The following is a 20,730-nucleotide window of genomic DNA, read 5'->3' as shown; positions in this document are numbered from 1 at the left end:
CAGATGCTCACCCTCCGCTCGACCCAACAATCCCGCACAAAGACTAACAGGCAGCGGAGGTAAATAAACCCACCGAAATCAACTAATAGGACACAGGTGTAAACAATACAGACAGACACAAATGAAAAGGAAAAATGGATCGGTTGCAGCTAGTAGGCCGTCGACGACGACTGCCGAGCACCGCCCGAACAGGGAGAGGAGCCACTTTCGGTGGAAGTCGTGACACAACACTCTCTCCACCCTATACATTATGTATTTTATTCCAGGGTCATTGCTCTATCACCTTGGCTGTTTTACACCTAGGCCTATATCATTTGGATCAAGAATATAAAAGGTGGCATAAATAGCTTATATAGAAATATATAATATACCTTTCTCTCGCTTAGAGAAGTGCTTCCTTAAGCCAATTATTGTGATAGTTCCATCCATTTGCCAGTGTGTATCAGAAGAATAATCATCCTTTACATTTTTTCTTTTGAGATTTATTTTTTAAATGTAAAAGGTTAATACCAATTATTTTAGGATCGTATAGGCCTATTCCAATTGAGAACCTAGGCAGGTTTTTAATTATATAGTCCTTTATCCTAGCCCTATAATACATCTATTCATATTTATTAAGTTTTATTTTAAAAGCTAATCATTCTGATTCACATTGGTGAACAAGGGTGGCACTATATAACAGGTTTTAAGCCATAATATACCCAACCTCTACAATTAGGACATACAGTTGAAGTCGGAAGTTTACATATACACTTAGGTTGGAGTCATTAAAGCGAGTTGTTCAACCACACCACACATTTCTTGTTAACAAACTATAGTTTTGGCAAGTTGGTTAGGACATCTACTTGTGCATGACACAAGTAATTTTTCCAACAACCGATTATTTCACTTATAATTCACTGTTTCACAATTCCATTGGGTCAGAAGTTTACATACACTAAATTGACTGTGCCTTTAAACAGTTTGGAAAATTGCAGGAAATTATGCAAGGCTTTAGAAGCTTCAGTTAGGCTAATTGACACCATTTGAGTCAATTGGAGGTGTACCTGTGGATGTATTTCAAGGCCTACCTTCAAACTCAGTGCCTCTTTGCTTGACATCATGGGAAAATCAAACGAAATCAGCCAAGACCTCAGAAAAAGAATTGTAGACCTCCACAAGTCTGGTTCGTCCTTGGGAGCAATTTCCAAACGCCTGAAGGTACCACATTCATCTGTACAAACAATAGTAGGCAAGTATAAACACCATGGGACCACACAGCCGTCATACCGCTCAGGAAGGAGATGTGTTCTGTCTCCTAGAGATAAACATACTTTGGTGCGAAAAGTGCAAATAAATCCCAGAACCACAGCAAAGGACCTTGTTAAGATGCTGGAGGAAACAGGTACAAAAGTATCTATATCCACAGTCAAATGAGTCCTATATCGACATAACCTGAAAGGCCGCTCAGCAAGGAAGAAGCCACTGCTCCAAAACCGCCACAAAAAAGCCAGACTACGGTTTGCAACTGCACATGGGGACAAAGATCGTACTTTTTGGAGAAATGTCCTCTGATCTGATGAAACAAAAATAGAACTATTTGGCCATAATGACCATCTTTATGTTTGGAGGAAAAAGGGGTAGGCTTGCAAGCCAAAGAACACCATCCCAACCATGAAGCACAGGGGTGGCAGCATCATGTTGTTGGGGTGCTTTGCTGCAGCAGGGACTGGTGCACTTCACAAAATAGATGGCATCATGGGGATGAAAAATTATGTGTATATATTGAAGCAACATCTCAAGACATCAGTCAGGAAGTTAAATCTTGGTAGCAAATGGGTTTTCCAAATAGAAAATTACTTCAAGGATACTTTCAAAGTTGTGGCAACATGGCTTACGGACAACACGGTATTGTTGAGGTACTGAAGTCAAGGTATTGGAGTGTCCATCACAAAGCCTTGACCTCAATCCTATAGAAAATTTGTGGGCAGAACTGAAAAAATGCGTGCGAACAAGGAGGCCAACAAACTTTACTCAGTGACACCAGCTCTGTCAGGAGGAATGGGCCAAAATTCACCCAACTTATTGTGGGAAGCTTGTGAAAGGCTACCCAAAACGTTTGACCCAAGTTAATCAATTTAAAGGCAATGCTACCAAATACTAATTGAGCGTATGTAAACTTCTGACCCACTGGGAATGTGTGATGAATTATTCTGACATTTCACATTCTTAAAAATAAAGTGGTGATATAAAGTGGTGATCCTAACTGACCTAAGACAGGGAATTTTTTCTAGGATTAAATGTCAGGAACTGTGAAAAACTGAGTTTGGTGTATGTAAACATTCTACTTCAACTGTATGTTATTAAACAAACAAAAAAACGACCTTGATATTTCTAATGTACAATCTTCAAAAGAAATCATAAAGAAAAAAAGGTCAGCCTTACCCATCCTCACCTTCCCCTAAATCAAAACTTTAGTCCATGGTTCCATAGTGCATGAAACATTTTTGTTATTGTTGGAAAAAAAACAATAAATCCATATTTGTACTGTGGAATGCAGTGCAAATATGTATTGGGGACTACTTCAACAGGAGGTAGCTACACTCACAGCCACGTTGTAATCTTCCAGTCTTTGAACATTTGATTATTTACATGTAATTTATGGACCACTAGACGAACATTCTGCTTCTCTGCTCAGAGCCTTTTGAAAGTGGAGTACAGGGTACGTCGTCTCTCCACTATTTCATGAGGAAATTGTTCATTAATAGAGAATGGGGAGTTCTTCAATTCCCTACCCTGTTGTAAGAAGGCAATTTTCATTTCGTAGTGGGTTAGCATAGCTACGATTGGATGGGGCCTTCCCTCTGTTCTTCCACCAAAACGGTGAGATCTTTGAAAATCAATTGTTTCCACCTGTTCGTCCATCATCTTGAGATTACGTTTCATGAACATGGACTTTTTCCTCCGTTTGACTGATTTAGTTTTCATCCTCCTTTATTCCCATTATAACAATATTATTTCTCCTACTTCTGCACTTTAGATCAAGTAATTCTGCTTTCATTGTTTTATTATCATACCGTAACCTTTCTGTAGTGTCTTTTAGGGAGTCCAATATTTTCAATATTTTATTTTCCGCTCGTTTTTCTTCTATATTTTTATTACTGTAATCCATTCCTGTTTTGAAAGCCTCAACCTTCCCCAGTAGCCCAGGCAACAGATCCAGTTTTTGTTAACTGATCGCTCATGCTCTATCTTCTGGAGACATAGTTATAAAAACATCCCCCTCCAATGTTAAGTTTGGAATTTTTGAAGGCAGCTTTCCTCCCGTTTGGCTCGCAGAACTCGAGGAAAGATCTTCTCTTGTTCGATTCGATGTATCCGTTTCTTTTTCGAACATATCAAAATGCTGATCAATAAATAGTTCCAGATTCACTATAGTATCCAGAATGTTTGTTTCGTAGTTATCAGCTATTTTTTGTGATTAATTCATGGGACAAGCTGTGCCTACCATGCTGCCACCTGCCACATCATCACCCCCCGTGCAGTCATCTTTGCAGGATGGTCACTCCTTAGGAGAGTAGTAACAGTGCTAACTTTCTCCATTTATAGACAATTTGTCTTACTGTGGACTGATCAACATCAAGGCTTTTAAAGATACTTTTGTAACCCTTTCCAGCTTTTGCAAGTCAAGAATTCTTAATCTTAGGTCTTCTGAGATCTCCTTTGTTTGAGGCATGGTTCACATCAGGCAATGCTTCTTGTGAGTAGCAAACTCACATTTTGTGAGCAGTTTTTATAGGTCAGGGCAGCTCTAACCAACATCTCGTCTCATTGATTGTACTCCAGGTTAGCTGACTCCTGACTCCAATTAGCTTTTGGAGAAGTCATTAGCCTTACATACTTTTTCCAACCTACACTGTGAGTGTTTAAAGTATGTATTTTATGTAGACAAGAAAAATACAATAGTTTGTGTGCAATTAGTTTAAGCACAATGTGTCTATTGTTGTGACTTTTTATGACCCGTTTATGCAGAAATCCAGGTATTTCCAAAGGGTTCACATACTTTTTCTTGCCACTGTAGTATGGAGAAGCAATACTCCAAGCCACAGCTTCATACTACTTGGTGTGGGGGGTACATGGGCGGTTTTTGACCATTTTGGGGGATTCCTCATGTCTTACTCATTCGTATGAAGAAGTTTGGTCCACATTGGATGTTGGGTACTATATTTTGGTCATAAGTCCCTAACCTTGTGTAACGATCTTCTTCATCTGAGGAGTATGAAAGATCGGACCAAAACGCAGCGTGGTAAGTGTCTGAACACTGAAATACAAAATAACCAAAGTGAAACAATGAAAATCGAAACAGTTATGTATGGTGAAACACAGACACAGAAAACAACTACCCACAAACCATAGTGGGAAAACAAGCTGCCTAAGTATGGTTCTCAATCAGAGACAGCGATTGACAGCTGCCTCTGATTGGGAACCATACCAGGCCAAACACATAGAACTTTGACACACACATAGAACAAAAACATAGAATGCCCACCCCAACTCACGCCCTGACCAAACTAAAATAGAGACATAAAAAAGGAACTAAGGTCAGGACGTGACACCTTGTGTCATTGTGTTGCACAGCTTGTGCCCACAACTCCCTTCCACATTCCCGTGGGGCAGGGACAATGGGGCATTAGAAGCACAAAGAGAATCCCGCTCCATAGCAGAATCATAGCAAGGGATAAAGGCCCCACACAATCGCTTGTTTCCATCAGCAGTAATTACACAAGAGAAAAACCTCTGGACGCCGACAATGGAGAGATGGACAGTGGTCACCCATGTTAGAAAGAGAGACAGAGAGAGGGGGGATACAAAACTAAGGCATCTTCCTGTTGCTTGTGTTATTCTTCTCTCCGCTTTAGATTAGTTCACCCTTTAGTCAGATACTTGTTAGGTCTGATGAGAAATATTAAGGGAATGAATGCAGACTACTGGTGCTGAGCGAATGTGTTGTTTACTGCTTGAAGAGTGACTGGTGTCTGTCCCGTCCATGCTTGTCTCACAGGAGCAAATTCAACACCTCAGTTAGACTGTCAACAAGCCATAATGAGAGTCTATATTTGGCTTTTACTACCATGTACCTCAGACTCACCTCTCATCCTCTACCGCTCTGTTGCAGTCTCGCTGTTTCTCTTCTCATTCAATCACAAACTCTGTTTCTCCATCTCTTTCTCTCTCTCCCCCTTCTCTCCAATAAACACCTAACTGTGCTGTCGATTTCAGCGTTAATCGCTACCGGCAACACGCTGCTGCCAGCTGGGGGCCTCCAACTAGCTCTGTGTGTGTGTGTGTGTGTGTGACAACCCCCCCACCACACACACACACACACACACACTTTGGGTGGGTTGTAAGGGAACAGAGACAGCTGCTCCTCACTATGGCTGAGGTAACAGTCTCCTGTACTAGGGTTCTCTTTCTATTGGCTAAACCAGAGGAGTGACGGTAGGGGAGAGAGGCACCGGACGGGACTGTTTGTGACTATGTGTTTACAAAATAACCTTAGTTCTGGACTATGATGCTATAAAGGTGCTACTCTCTCTTATTCCCCCCTCGGCTGTCCTCTCCTCCATTTCTCTCCTCTCATATCTCCCTTTCTTTCTCTCTTGACCCTGGAACTAACATTTTTGGCCTCTGGGTTGTACTTGAAGGACACACTATGGAGGTGAGATACTGTGTTTTTGTTAATTTATCATTTATAGGTGGTATGTACACAGAATGTGGATAATGTTGTTACACAGGGTGGAGCTTGGGGGCATTTAAGCAAGGTGTCAATTATAGCTTTGTTTTGTTCAAGTATTTATCAGCATATAAAATTACTGACTGAATTTTGGTTACAGTTTTAGTGCCATTGTCCTTGGATGTGTTGTTATAAAGATATTTTTGTGCCTACATGGATTCATTAAGTAATAAGGCCTGAGGAGGTGTGATATATGGCCAATATACCATGGCTAAGGACTGTTCATATGCACAACCAAATCTGGAGTGCCTGGACACAGCCCTTAGAACCCCCGAGGTGCCTTATTGCTATTATAAACTGGTTTCCAACGTAATTAGAGAAGTAAAAATAAATGTTTCGTCATACCCGTGGTATACGGTCTCATATACCACAGCTGTCAGCCAATCAGCATTCAGGGCTCGAACCACCCAGTTTATAATACATATTATATTACATGGCTATTACATATTAGTACAATTCTGGGCTTTTTAAAAATATATTTTTATAATTGTGTGATTACTATACCATAAAGTGCTGTGTATGTAATGTACAGTATTTGCTGTGTTGTAGTGTAGCCATGTCCAATTCTGTGTTTAACACAGGATATTTGTTTAATGGTCACTGGTTGTAAAGTTATATTGTTTTTAGTAATATGTATTTTGTTACAGGTGTTGCATTCTATTTCCTTTCATTTCTGTTATCGAGGCTTGATTATTTTGGATTTAACATCAGCACGACAGGCATTGGGATGAATTGGTCCAATAGACTTGCTGCTGACAAATACAACTATGTGCCTCATGAGTACTGTATGCACAGCAGATAGATGATGAGTGCCCCATTGCTATACACTGTTTGCTCCTTGCTTCTTACTCCATAGATACTGGGGTCTCTATGGACACTCTGTAACTTAGAGCCTGTCATCCTTCATGGGTCATGGTTATTGTGCCCTTCACATATCTGTACACATTATTTCATAAAAGGGCTCCATACTGTGGTGCTGTGGAGCTTTTGAGAGGGCAGGTTACCATGACGCACAGAAAAATGACATTCCCATGGCGACGGCTGCTTGGGGTCAAGAGCAGTGTTGAGACACATTCCAAGTAGGGACATGCTGAGAGGAAGAGCGATGAAGATAAAGTGAGAGAGACAGAGGAGGGGAGGAAAGAGGGAGATTGAATTCAATTGTGTTGGGTTTGGTGTGTTCTCATAGATTTCTGTAATTAATTTTTAAACTGTGGCCACAATGGTAGAGAGAAACATCGATTTTCCTCTCTCACATACAGACACACACTTGCACAGACACACACCAGCGGCGGTCGGTGCCATTTAAGATGATGGAGGACGATCATTTTTTTTATGAGCATGGCCTTATTTCTATTAAAGCATATTGGATGACTGTCATTCATATTCCATTCACCCAGATACATGTGACATTGATTGACACATTCAATACTGCATTGCACACTCTTGCCTGCATCTAGTTGATCTAGGCCCTAGAGTGTAATCATTAGTCCAACAGTGGCAAACTACAGTTTCTATTGGACAAATTCAGGTATGTTTATCCCTGTTTCGTTCCGTTTAAGAAACGTTTTTCAACAGAATCGGGGGAAGAATACACCCATGATCACACGCAAACACAGTTCACTGTCATAGCAGCCACATACAAACAGCATGTACACTTTGCTCATTGTATATTCCTCCTCTCACCTTTTCCCTTCCCTTGTGGACTTCAATGTACAACACATCAGCTGTCTGTGACCAGGCTAAAAAAGCTTCCCAAGCCAAACCTTCATATCACAACTGCTAACCGCTACACACAGCCTACATCATTGTCACCAAATGAGCTAATGTCATAGTCAACACAGCTAGAACAAACACCTTAGTAAACTCGCTACAATCATGCAGTACAGTGTACGATCGGCAAGCATGTTATGCAGTTACACCGGCAGGCCCCGATGGCAATACATTAATACAATCAAAAGCTTACCTTGACTTGGAAAGGTTCCAATGTTGGATAACCATAGCCAGCTAGGTAACATAGCATCCCTCTCTGTTTGAGCTGGGTGTTTGAATAGGCTAAACTAGCTAGCTGCATTCACTAGATAAGTGTAAATAAATATAATACAACGAAATATAGCTATCTCTCTCTCGCTTCTCTTTCTTTTTTGAATAAAAGTATTTGTTCAAAACTAGGCTAGCTAGCTGTAGCTTATGCTTTAAGTACTAGATTCATTCTCTGATCATTTGATTGGTTGGACAGCATGTCAGTCCTCCAGAAGCTGTCATAATTACTGTGTAAGTCTATGGAAGAGGGTGAGAACCATGAGCCTCCGAGATTTTGTATTGAAGTCAATGTACCCAGAGGAGGACGGAAACTAGCTGTCCTCCGGCTACCCCATGGTGCTACCATACAGAGTGTTGTTAAGGTTGCTGTTGACCTTCGCTGCATAACAGTGTGTTTTAATCAATTATTTGGTGACGTGAATTTAATTAGCATAGTTTTATCTAAAAGGTGTGTAAAGCCTTGTGTAAGCATCACTGTGTCCAGCTCTCTCTCAACTCATACCCACATTCACTCAAATTGCTAGCTACTGAAATATATGCAAACATACATAAACTATGATATACAGTACTGCATATGTTTGAATAGTGTAACCCACCAGAGAAACCATTTCTACAGCCATAACATAGCTGGTATTTTTTCCATTTAAATAATCATTGTCGACTCTCTCTGTACATCTTTAGGTAATGCAGGTTGTGCGTGAGCAGATCACTAGGACTCTGTCCAGTAAGCCCACGTCTCTGGAGCTGTTTAAGAACAAGGTGAATGCTCTGAACTACAGTGAGATCCTCAAACTACGCCAGACAGAGCGGCTGCACCAAGAGGAGACCCTCGCCCCGCCTGTATTGTGAGTCCTTTAACTGTTTGAGCAGAATTTTTTTCTCTCTATCTCGCTCTCTCTCACTCTCTCTATGACACACACACACACACACACACACACACACACACACACAACCCCTTGTCAGCCTGTACTTCCCCCAAAGGCCTCTAGAGGGCAGCGATCAGCCCCCATAGTGTGTGTATACTTCAGTGTGTATCAAAATCAAATCAAATCAAATTGTTTTTGTCACATGCACCGAATACAACAATGCTTTAAATCCTTAACCTTTAAAACGTTAGAGAAAAATAACTGATAAGTTAAAAATAGATAAAAAAGTAACAAATAATTAAACAGCAGCAGAAAAATAACAATAGCGAGGCTATATACAAGGGGTACCGGTACAGATACAATGTGAGAGGGCACCGGTTAGTTGAGATAAATGTGGTAATATGTACATGTAGGTAGAGTTATTAAAGTGACTATGCATAGATAATAAACAGAGAGTAGCAGCAACGTAAGGGGGGGGGGGGCTGATTAGATGTTCAGGAGTCTTATGGCTTGGAGGTAGAAGCTGTTAAGAAGCCTTTCTGACCTAGACTTGGCGCTCCGGTACTGCGTGCCATGTGGTAGCAGAGAGAACAGTCTATGACTAGGGTTGTCTTTTACAATTTTTAGGACATTCCTCTCACCGCCTGGTATAGAGGTCCGGGATGGCAGGAAGCTTGGCCCCAGTGATGTACTGCGCCGTATGCACTACCCTCTGCAGGGCCTTGCGGTCGGTGGGCCAGCCGTTGCAGGATGCTCTCGATGGTGCAGCTATAGAACCTTTTGAGGATCTGAGGACCCATGCCAAATCTTTTCAGTCTCCAGAGGGGGAATAGGCTTTGTTGTGCCCTCTTCACGACTGTCTTAGTTTGTTTGGACCATGATAGTTTGTTGATTATGTGGACACCAAGGAACTCTCAACCTGCTCCACTACAGCCCCGTCGATGAGAATGGGGAGGCATGCTCGGTCCTCCTTTTCCTGTAGTCCACAATCATCTCCTTTGTCTTGATCACTTTGAGGGAGAGGTTGTTGTCCTGGCACCACACAACCAGCTCTCTGACTTCCACTATAAAGGCCAGGGGTGCACAATTAGAATTCAAAGAGGCCCAGTGACTAACATTTTCTCCCCCCAAAGGTCCAAAACCATTAAAATGTCTAACATGTGCTATGATTTGAGTTTGAGTTTATTTTATTTTTACAGGGACAGTGCACATTAATCAACGTTTCAGTAAAAGTGCCGGTTTTAGCCAGCTGGCTAATTTTCAACCGCAGTCCCTGGGCAGGTTATTAAAAACAATTACAATATAGACAATCATTGAGCAGCTAGCACACGCAGAGCAACATAGGACAAGCAAGACGTAGCATACAGACAGAGCAACATAGAACAAAAAGCAGCAAGACAAAATTCATAAAAGCAACAAAGTGTTTCCATACCTCACAAGCTACAGACAACAGACAACATGGAAAGCGGCAATACACAGCTAGGGACCATGTTCACAAATCTGATTGACCTTTAGCCATGTATTCATACATTTTGTGAAAGTGTGATATGTGGTGCAGTTATGTGTGTCTGATGGCTGTGTATTCCAGACATGGGAACCTCTCACAGAGAAAGCGGATTTACTAAAGGTGCTTATCCTTAAGGGAACTATACAGTCACCTCATACAGTCAACTATACAGTCATTTGGGGGCATATGTAGTTCTTGAATATGTATAACTAATAAACAAAGTAGTGCATTTCAATAACATTTCAACAATATTTATTGCACATTTTCAATGCAGACACATTAAACACGAGGTAAAAATAAATATGCAGCCAAATCATAAATAAAAGTAGGCCTATCACAAATGTTCTCACTTCAAGTTAAACAAGACTGCATCTTCACACAAAAATAACAAGTGCCTGTGTCTGAAAAAAGTGCTTTGATTTTTGAACAAATAAGAAACCACAGGTTTAATATTCATCTTTCCTTCTCTCTCACACTTCACTTCTCCATATCTCTTCTTTAGTGAGAGAAATGGGCTTTTGCTTTCCCTGCCCGTATTTGAACCTTGGCTGGAATGGAGTCAGTGCCATTGTCATGCACATATGTAGGTGCTCATTGGTGAGTCTAGAATGGTACTTATTTTTAATGATGTTCATAGTGGAGATAGAAGACTCACAGCTGTATGTGGAGCCAAACATGGTCAAGGTGTGTAGTGATACTTTGGTTAGACCAGGGAAAACAATCTCAGACACAGCTGTATGTGGAGCCAAACATGTCCAAACATGGCTGTACTAGGAAAGCTGTTATTTAATTTTGAATGAACCAAAAGCATTCCAACACCCTGCCTTTACTGAGCCATCTTACATTGTTGTGCAGCAGTTGGTCATTGGCATTTGCCTCAACTCCTTTCAGGAATTCTCTCAGCAGGTGATGTTGATGAGATGAGGATGCCCTGAGGAAGTTGATGAGTTTCATCATTGTATTCATCACTTCAGCATACTCTTCTGATAGATTGGTGCACAGGACAGACTGATGAATGCAGTGGTAAGCAGTGAGATCAGGGTTGTCCTCTTTCAGCCGTGCCACAGCTCCTCTCTCTCTTCCTGTCATGACAGGGGCCCCGTCTGAGGTGATAGAGACCACTTGTTTTAGATCTATCCCCCTCTTTCTCAACTTCTCCTTTATGGCTTTGTGTATGTGTCCTTTCCTCTTGTATGTGTCTCGAGTGGTGTTACACCTAACAGGTCTTCACAGAATTCCTTCTTCTCGGTGTGGTAAAATCTAACATACACCAGAAGCTGGGCCTTATCACTCACATCAGTAGGTTCATCAACAGCTAATGCTCTGCATGGTGCACTAGGAATAGCTTCATCACGCTGTGTTAATACATCCTCTGTTAGTATTTCACTCTTTCCTGCTGTTGTTGTACGTGACATTGGGATTTGCTTGATCTTTTCACACAGCTCGTCTTTTTGTTTACCATCAAGTAAAGTTTCAGCAACAGCATTCATGCACTCCATCACCACTCCCCTGTCAGTAAATGGCTTTTGGTGTTGACCCAAAATCCAAGCAATATTTTGTGAACATTCATTTGCACGTTGTTGGGCAGTGAATGCATGGAAGAGGACTCTGGTGGACCGTGGACCGATCATACTGGGCTTTGAGTTCATTTATTTTGCGTGCCCTCACCTCAGACTGATGTGGATATGTTTGCTCAAAAGATCTGTGATTTGTCACATAGTGGCGCTTCACTTTGACACGTTTCATTAGAGCCACGGTCTCTGAACATATCAGGCAGAGTGGATTGACACTCGCTGCGGGAAGGATAAATGCATATTTGTCTGTCCACTCCTCTAAGAAAGATACATTTTCTGGATCGACTTTCCTGACTTTTTCGCATGCCATTCTAAAATTTCTCGCTTCCGCTTTTGCTTCTCTCTCTGTGACAACATCAGTCTCCTAACATGCATTTTAAACATTCACTTTGATTGGCTGAGTTTTTTGTGAAGTGATTTAAATAGCACACGTGATTGGACAACACACAGTAGTATGGGGCGCTGTCTGGATGTTTAGCTCAGTGTGGATGTTGCCTGTAATACATGGTTTCTGGTTGGGGTATGTACGTACGGTCACTGTTTGGACGACGTCATCGATGCACTTGTTGATGAAGCCTGTGACTGATGTGGTGTACTCAATGCCATCGGAAGAATCCCAGAACATATTCCAGTTTGTGCTAGCAAAATAGTTCTGTTTAGCATTTGCTTCATCTGACCAGTATGCAAGTGTAAATGAATGACCACCATTCTTCTCTGGTCCAGAATGCTTTCAACCCCTATGAAATCAGGGGTGTTGCTATATTCTGTCCTTGCTTTAGCAATGCAAGATACTCACTTATCAGTATCAGGTCAAATAAAGCTCATTGAATTGAATAGAATGATGTTGAGTGTGTTATGGGTATGGGAGAACTGGGACAAAAGTAACACTTTTAGTTTTCTTCCTAAATACTCAGCGATCGATAGAGCGAGAGACCATATTTTATGACAAACAACGTATATATCTGCCATTAGCAACTGTAATTTAATTTCTAGGGTAAATGAGTTGAAATTAAATAGACAGAGAACAGAACTACCGCAATGTTACTTTTATACCTGCCGGCGGGGCATGAGTAACACAGCCTTGGAACGGAAGTAACAGTTTGCGAGAAGCGCACAATATCTGTCTTATCTCCATGTTTCTGGTTTGTAATGCCCGTTACGTTCAACAAATGTACTATCAGCCATCATTTTATGTTTGTGTCGATTTGAATAATTAATTAACTATGCATCAACATCACAATGTTGTGCAACCATAATATTTTGCCTTACAATATTAATCAGACTAAAATGGATGACATAATAGCTGTATTAACCATCCTTTTCTCGTCTCACTTTAATGGGAATGTAGAAGGATATGTTTCTCACCATTTTCATTGACTATTCATGCTTAGCCATAGCTCGGCAAAACATTGTAGGACTTTTTTTGCAGGGAGCTCGTCCTATGCATTAGGAACAAACTGACTTCACTACGTCATTCTAGCTTCTATCTTATCTGAGAAATTGAGTGCATTACTTTAGACCCGTAGTACTTTCATCCTGGCTCTCCCCTACTTGCAGTGTGTGTGACTCTTTCTTTGTCTGCCCCTGCAGAGAGCTGAAGGAGCGTCTGAAACCTGAGCTGTTGGAGCTGATTCGTCAGCAGAGACTGAACCGCCTGTGTCAGGGAACACTCTTCCGCAAGATCAGCAGTCGACGAAGACAGGGTAAGACTCTGCGCACCTCTGTGAGGGGTGGACAGGCATTTACATTAGAAAGAGAGAGAAAAGTAAAACAGGAAGCTACCAGGAGAGCCCAACCCCCAGTGAAAAATAGGGAGTCGAATGAAGGATGGTAGATGAAGCGACAGATGCCCTTTCTTTAATCATGCTGATGATTTGTTATTATTGGTCATTTCAGATAAGTTGTGGTACTGTCGTTTGTCACCCAATCACAAAGTCCTGCACTTTGGCGATGTGGAGGAGGACACAGAAACACCCCCCATCGAGAGTCTCCAGGAAAAGAGTGAGTTTTTAACAACAGCAACACTATGAGTGACTCTGTAACCTTCCATTGTTGCCTTGACACTCCTTTGACATCACCCTCCTTTGACATCACCCTCGTGTCATTGGCTGTGTTCAACGCTGAAGTGTGCCGCTAAACATGCTTTTCCTATTTTCCTCTCTCAGTTCCTGTTGCAGATATCAAAGCACTGCTGACAGGGAAAGACTGTCCTCACATGAAGGAGAATAAGGGCAAACAGACCAAGGTTTGTACGATAAGATATAAGGAATGGATATGTGTCTTCTGCTTTTATCCAACCCCCTCCCCTGATATACACACCTACACACACATGGTTGGAGAGGCTGGAGCAGAGGGCAGCGCAGCGCCCAATGAGAAATTTAGGGGGTTAAATTGAAAATCAGCAGAAGGTGGAAACTGAGATATTGATCAAAGCAACCCTCCAGTTGTCGGCTCACAGCCCACTAGATTCCCCCCCCCCCCCCCATAAGCATTGGCTACCACTGCCCCTACTGACAACGTCCCCTGAACACACCTTTGGCCCTACAGCCCATTTCCTCTTTCACACTATGTACAGCGGGGGAAACGTATTTAGTCAGCCACCAATTGTGCAACTTCTCCCACTTAAAAAGATGAGAGAGGCCTGTAATTTTCATCATAGGTTCACTTCAACTATGACAGACAAGATGAGGGAAAAAAATCCAGAAAATCACATTGTAGGATTTTTAATGAATTTATTTGCAAATTATGGTGGAAAATAAGTATTTGGTCACCTACAAACAAGCAAGACTTCTGGCTCTCACAGACCTGTAACTTCTTCTTTAAGAGGCTCCTCTGTCCTCCACTCGTTACCTGTATTAATGGCACCTGTTTGAACTTGTTATCAGTATAAAAGACACCTGTCTACAACCTCAAACAGTCACACTCCAAACTCCACTATGGCGAAGACCAAAGAGCTGTCAGAGGACACCAGAAACCAAATTGTAGACCTGCACCAGGCTGGGAAGACTGAATCTGCAATAGGTAAGCAGCTTGGTTTGAAGAAATCAACTGTGGGAACAATTATTAGGAAATGGAAGACATACAAGAACACTAATAATCTTCCTCGATCTGGGGCTCCACGCAAGATCTCACCCCGTGGGGTCAAAATGATCACAAGAACGGTGAGCAAAAATCACAGAACCACACGGGGGGAACTGGTGAATGACCTGCAGAGAGCTGGGACCAAAGTAACAAAGCCTACCATCAGTAACACACTACGCCGCCAGGGACTCAAATCCTGCAGTGCCAGACGTGTCCCCCTGCTTAAGCTAGTACACGTCCAGGCCCGTCTGAAGTTTGCTAGAGAGCATTTGGATGATCCAGAAGAAGATTGGGAGAATGTCATATGGTCAGATGAAACCAAAATAGAACTTTTTGGTAAAAACTCAACTCATCGTGTTTGGAGGACAAAGAATGCTGAGTTGCATCCAAAGAACACTATACCTACTGTGAAGCATGGGGGCGGAAACATCATGCATTGGGGCTGTTTTTCTGCAAAGGGACCAGGACGACTGATCCGTGTAAAGGAAAGAATGAATGGGGCCATGTATCATGAGATTTTGAGTGAAAACCTCCTTCCATCAACAAGGGCATTGAAGATGAAACGTGGCTGGGTCTTTGAGCATGACAATGATCCCAAACACACCGCCCGGGCATCGAAGGAGTGGCTTCGTAAGAAGCATTTCAAGGTCCTGGAGTGGCCTAGCCAGTCTCCAGATCTCAACCCCATAGAAAATCTTTGGAGGGAGTTGAAAGTCCGTGTTGCCCAGCAACAGCCCCAAAACATCACTGCTCTAGAGGAGATCTGCATGGAGGAATAGGCCAAAATACCAGAAACAGTGTGTGAAAACCTTACAGAAAACGTTTGACCTCTGTCATTGCCAACAAAGGGTATATAACAAAGTATTGAGATAAACTTTTGTTATTGACCAAATACTTATTTTCCACCATAATTTGCAAATAAATTCATTAAAAATCCTACAATGGGATTTTCTGGATTTTTTTTCTCATTTTGTCTGTCATAGTTGAAGTGTACCTATGATGAAAATTACAGGCCTTTCTCATCTTTTTAAGTGGGAGAACTTGCACAATTGGTGGCTGACTAAATACTTTTTAGCCCCACTGTACCTGGCCCTCCATAAACTATGTTGTGCTGTGTCCTGCAGGAAGGGTTGGACCTGGCTTTCAGCATCACTTATGACGTGGAGGAGTACAGCCTCAACTTTATCGCCTCATCCAGAACAGACGTGAGTAGTCATGTCACAGGAGCTAGTGTCTGTATTGTCCACATCCTTCTCCCACTCTCTTTTCCCAGAGTTAAATCACACATCTCTCTTTCTCTCGCTCTCTGTTTATCTTTCTCTCTCAATTCAATAACTTAATTGGTGTGGAAATTTAAAGCATTTACAGTACATTGCCAAAGTAAACATAAAGTATAACAAAGATGGTCAAATAACAAGATGATATCTCTATCTCCCTCCTTCAGTTCTGCCTGTGGACAGATGGACTGAGCGTGCTCCTGGGGCGGGACATGAGTAGTGAATGCATGAGGAGTGAGCTGGATATCCTGCTTTCCATGGAGATCAAGCTCCGCCTCCTGGACCTGGAGAACGTGCCCATCCCAGACTGCGCCCCCCCGGTGCCCAAACCCCCCAGCAACTTCAACTTCTGCTACGACTTAAACCAGGCTGAGCAGTAGGCCTGGAGAGAGGTCAAGGCATGGTAGAGGAGGAGACCTGGGGCTTGTTCAGGAGGATGTAACGTTACAGAATGTTCGGATAGAAATGCATGAAGTAGAACATACATGATCATCTGTCCTATGGAATGGGGCATATGTCAGTTCTATTCATTCTATTTCTATCTGCAACTTTCAGAATGTTTCATGTCACTGAATGTACCCCAATAACGACCAAGCATGTGGACATAGCTAGATACACAGGAGGAACAGTGGCAACATGGAGGCCTGGATGGATATAAAGATGATCTAAAGCAGAGGCAAAGATGAATTCTTATATGGGCGGAGTAATGTGGAAGATGAGAGGCTGAAGATGATTCCTTAGGTACTATTAGAGTGGTCATCTTTTGGGGTGTGGTCCTTGAACACAAGTGTATTGTAACTGTAGAAATGAAAAACAGAAAGGAAAACGCTGCACACTGCTGCTCCCAGGTGATATTTATTTATAACAACATTTCAACCCTTAGGTCTTCATCAGGCATCCATATCCCAGGTGGGGGTGGAAGGTCCTAAAACATATATAACATAGGTTGACAATATTAACATTCAATGTATCAAAATATATGATCATACACAATGTGATCAATATTTACAATAATATACATATATATATACATATATATATACATATATATATATACATATACATATATATATATATATATATATATACACACACAATACAATATTAAATTAGGATAAAAAAAACACAATCATTTGGACATTTTGAAACTATAAAAACAGTTTTCAAGAAATGACCCACAAAATGACAAGTGGCGAATGAAGGGAGTTATGTTTTCTATAGTTGAATGCTTCATACTTTAGCATTACTTGTCTTCAGCGTTTCTCCCATTCTTACTTCGGGCGTCACCTCTCCATGGCTCCAGTCCTTCACAGTCCTCTGTGTATTGTGTTTGGGCAGAGTTCATGTTTCGTTTTGGTCATATCTGTGTTTAAGTTTTTCTAGTTTTTCAACTTTTTGGGGGTTTTCTGTAAACTGATACCTTTGTGAAACAGGCAGCATGACAGCTCTTCTGAACGTACTGAACCAAAGGATTGAAACAGAACAAAACAATACATATATCTTTTTGTATATATATATGCCTCTGAGACAGAATCACTTGTTTTGACGTTTACATTTTACATTTCAGTAATTTAGCAGACGCTCTTATCCAGGGCGACTTACAGGAGCAATTACAGTTAAGTGCCTTGCTCAAGGGCACATCGACCCTTGAGCACCTCGTTGACATGGTACTTAACAACTTGACCTCCTACACCAACAGAATCCTGTCTCGCAGATTGTAACGGGCTTTATTAGTCTTTACAGGATAGGTACAGTTTGGCGTAGCACATAGCATTTTCCACCAAACTTAAAGGGATTCTCTGGTACTTTAGTATACTTTTTAGACAGTAGTTCGGAAAGTAGCACCCATGAGCCAAAAGTGGTCCCCGAATATTGCGTAATACATCACATGTGCAGATATGTGTACCACGTCATTGCTCTCTCTCTCTCACTCTGCTGTGTATGATTCTTGCTAGTGGTCACTCAAGTGGCTAGGGGGTCAATCTCATTAGCTGGAACTGGAATTGCTAGGGGACTGGCCCACAAAGGGGAAAATGGTGCAGATAGTATCGCCAAGTTAAGGTTGGTCGAAAATTCTCTGTGCTATGCCTAACAGTACTTATTCTGTAATGGCTAATAGAGCATCACATTAGCTCGTTACAATCTGCTAGCTAGCAGCATCCCAACTCCCTGTTCTAAAGTGGTACTTTAATAATTTGAAGACGGAAACAAGAAAATAGAGGTAACCAAGATAATCAGGCTCCAAGCCTGGTAGAATCCCTATTTTTAATATATGAAATATCCTTTATATGTACAGTGCCTTCGGAAAGTATTCAGACCCAGTGACTTTTTCCATATTTTGTTATGTTACAGACTTATTCTAAAATTAATTAAAAAAAAAAAAAATCTCAGCAATCTACACACAATACCCCATAATGACAATGTGAAAACACGTTTTTAGACATTTTTGCAAATGTATTAAAAATAAAAAACAGAAATGTGCATAAGTATTCAGATCCTTTTCTATGAGACTCGAAATTGATCTCCGGTGCATCCTGTTTGATCATTGTTCCTACAACTTGATTGGAGTCCACCTGTGATAAATTCAATTGATTGGACATGATTTGGAAAGGCACACACCTGTCTATATAAGGTCCCACAGTTGACAGTGCATGTCAGAGCAAAAACCAAACCATGAGGTCGAAGGAATTATCCGTAGAGCTCCAAGACAGGATTGTGTCGAAGCACTGATCTGGGGAAGGGTACCAAAAAATATCTGCAGCATTGAAGGTTCCCAAGTACACAGTGGCCTCCATCATTCTTAAATGGAAGAAGTTTGGAACCACCAAGACCCTTCCTAGAACTGGCCGCCTGGCCAAACTGAGCAATCAGGGCACAAGGGCACTCTGTGGAGATGGGAGAACCTTCCAGAAGGACAACCATCTCTGCAGCACTCCACCAGTCAGGCCTTTATGGTAGAGCGGCCAGACGGAAGCCACTCCTCAGTAAAAGTATATGACAGCCTGCTTGGGTGTTTGCCAAAAGGCACCTAAAGTCTCTCAGACGATGAGAAACAAGATTCTCTGGTCTGATGAAACCAAGATTGAACTCTTTGGCCTGAATACCAAGTGTCACATCTGGAGGAAACCTTCCACCATCCCTACAATGAAGCATGGTGGTGGCAGCATCATGCTGTGGGGATGTTTTTCAGCGGCAGGGACTGGGAGACTAGTCGGGATCGAGGCAAAGATGAACGGAGCAAAGTACAGAGAGATCCTTGAAGACCTGCTCCAGACCTCAGACTGGGGTGAAGGTTCAGCTTCCAACAGGACAACGACCCTAATGATAAAGCCAAGACAATGCAGGAGTGGCTTCGGGACAAGTCTCTGAATGTCCTTGAGTGGCCCAGCTAGAGCCCGATCTAACATCTCTGGAAACCTGAAAATAGCTGTGCTGCAACACTCCCCATCCAACCTGACAGAGCTTGAGAGGATCTGCAGAAAATAATGGTAGAACCTCCCCAAATACAGGTGTGCCAAGCTTGTAGTGTCCTACCCAAGAAGACTTGATTCTGTAATTGTTGCCAAAGGTGCTTCAACAAAGTACTGAGAAAAGGGTCTGAATACTTATGTAAATGTGATATTTCAATTTTAAATTGTTAAACTGTTTTTTATTTGTCATTATGTGGTATTGTGTGTAGATTGATGAAGAAAAAAAAACATTTATTCAATTTTAAAATAAGGCGTAACAAAATGTGAAAAAAGTCAAGGGGTCTGAACACTTTCCGAAGGCCCTGTATGTGCAGATAGCATTTTAATTAGTTCCATTTGCTTATGAGCCCTTTGATGAGAATACCTCAGAGATACTCACATGGGCTGATGATCATGACTGATCTTCTGTACGTTTTATTTAAGGTTGTCCTAAGGTTTGATGGCTAACATTCAAACGGTTCTGTCTTAGGCAATGGGCTTTTGTGCTTTTATTGGTGTTGAGAGCTTGATCAACGATACAATCACCTTCCATATGCTCTTTATTGTAGGTACTATTCAAGCTACAGATAAGGTAGCTTAAGATACAGATAATGTAGCTAAGGTACAGATAAGTATTTTGTATCACTGACAAATGATTTAGCTTCAAGCACCATATATTTATCTCTGCTATTAATTAATTTTACCTGGTAACCATTTTTGCTCTGGAGCTGAGGGCAAATGCTCTAAAAGGTCCATTATGAATTTCAGTCCATACTAAATGGATATTAGTTCAACATTGATATTGTTGTAGGGTACTTAGGATTTATTTTCATGACAATATGAATGATTCTGATAAATAAATCTGACCTCATCAAATCTGACTGTAATATATTGTAAAACAGTAAACAAATGTCCTATTAGTATGGTGGACCTATTCAACATCTCAGTGGCCTGTGGGACGGGTGGAAAGGTCAACTCATAATAATGGCTTTTTGTAGCCAGTTCCTTAGCCAGTGATCTGGGCTTCTCTGAAATTGGTGGTGATTTTGCTGTTCATTGCAAGTGTGTTCATGTTAAACACACAATAATCTCCATAGTAACCCCTAATTTATGCTTTACTAAGATTAGGGTTGACATGAATAAATATGATTTATACAGAT

The 20,730-nt window shown here is 41.5% G+C and overlaps 1 protein-coding gene across 2 annotated transcripts in view; it reads left to right on the top strand.

Moving 5' to 3' along the window:
- The window catches only part of LOC135509125 (engulfment and cell motility protein 3-like), a 47,530-nt gene extending 26,800 nt beyond the window's left edge, over positions 1–20,730 (top strand). Inside the window, exons 1-7 of one of the 2 annotated variants that reach the window (XM_064929488.1) lie at positions 5,417–5,698; positions 8,498–8,661; positions 13,354–13,466; positions 13,660–13,764; positions 13,929–14,008; positions 15,969–16,049; positions 16,289–20,730. In XM_064929488.1, coding sequence (XP_064785560.1) covers positions 5,693–5,698; positions 8,498–8,661; positions 13,354–13,466; positions 13,660–13,764; positions 13,929–14,008; positions 15,969–16,049; positions 16,289–16,501 — 762 coding nt within the window. In that variant the 5' untranslated portion in view covers positions 5,417–5,692 and the 3' untranslated portion in view covers positions 16,502–20,730. Of the gene's footprint in view, positions 1–5,416; positions 5,699–8,497; positions 8,662–13,353; positions 13,467–13,659; positions 13,765–13,928; positions 14,009–15,968; positions 16,050–16,288 lie in introns of those variants that run through there. The other variant, XM_064929487.1, reaches the window with a different exon arrangement.

The sequence above is a fragment of the Oncorhynchus masou genome, chromosome 22 (genome assembly GCF_036934945.1).
Source record: "Oncorhynchus masou masou isolate Uvic2021 chromosome 22, UVic_Omas_1.1, whole genome shotgun sequence".
Classification (NCBI taxonomy): Eukaryota; Metazoa; Chordata; class Actinopteri; order Salmoniformes; family Salmonidae; genus Oncorhynchus; species Oncorhynchus masou.
The sequence above is the reverse complement of the archived record's forward strand: the minus strand, read 5'-3'. Positions and strand labels throughout refer to the sequence as shown.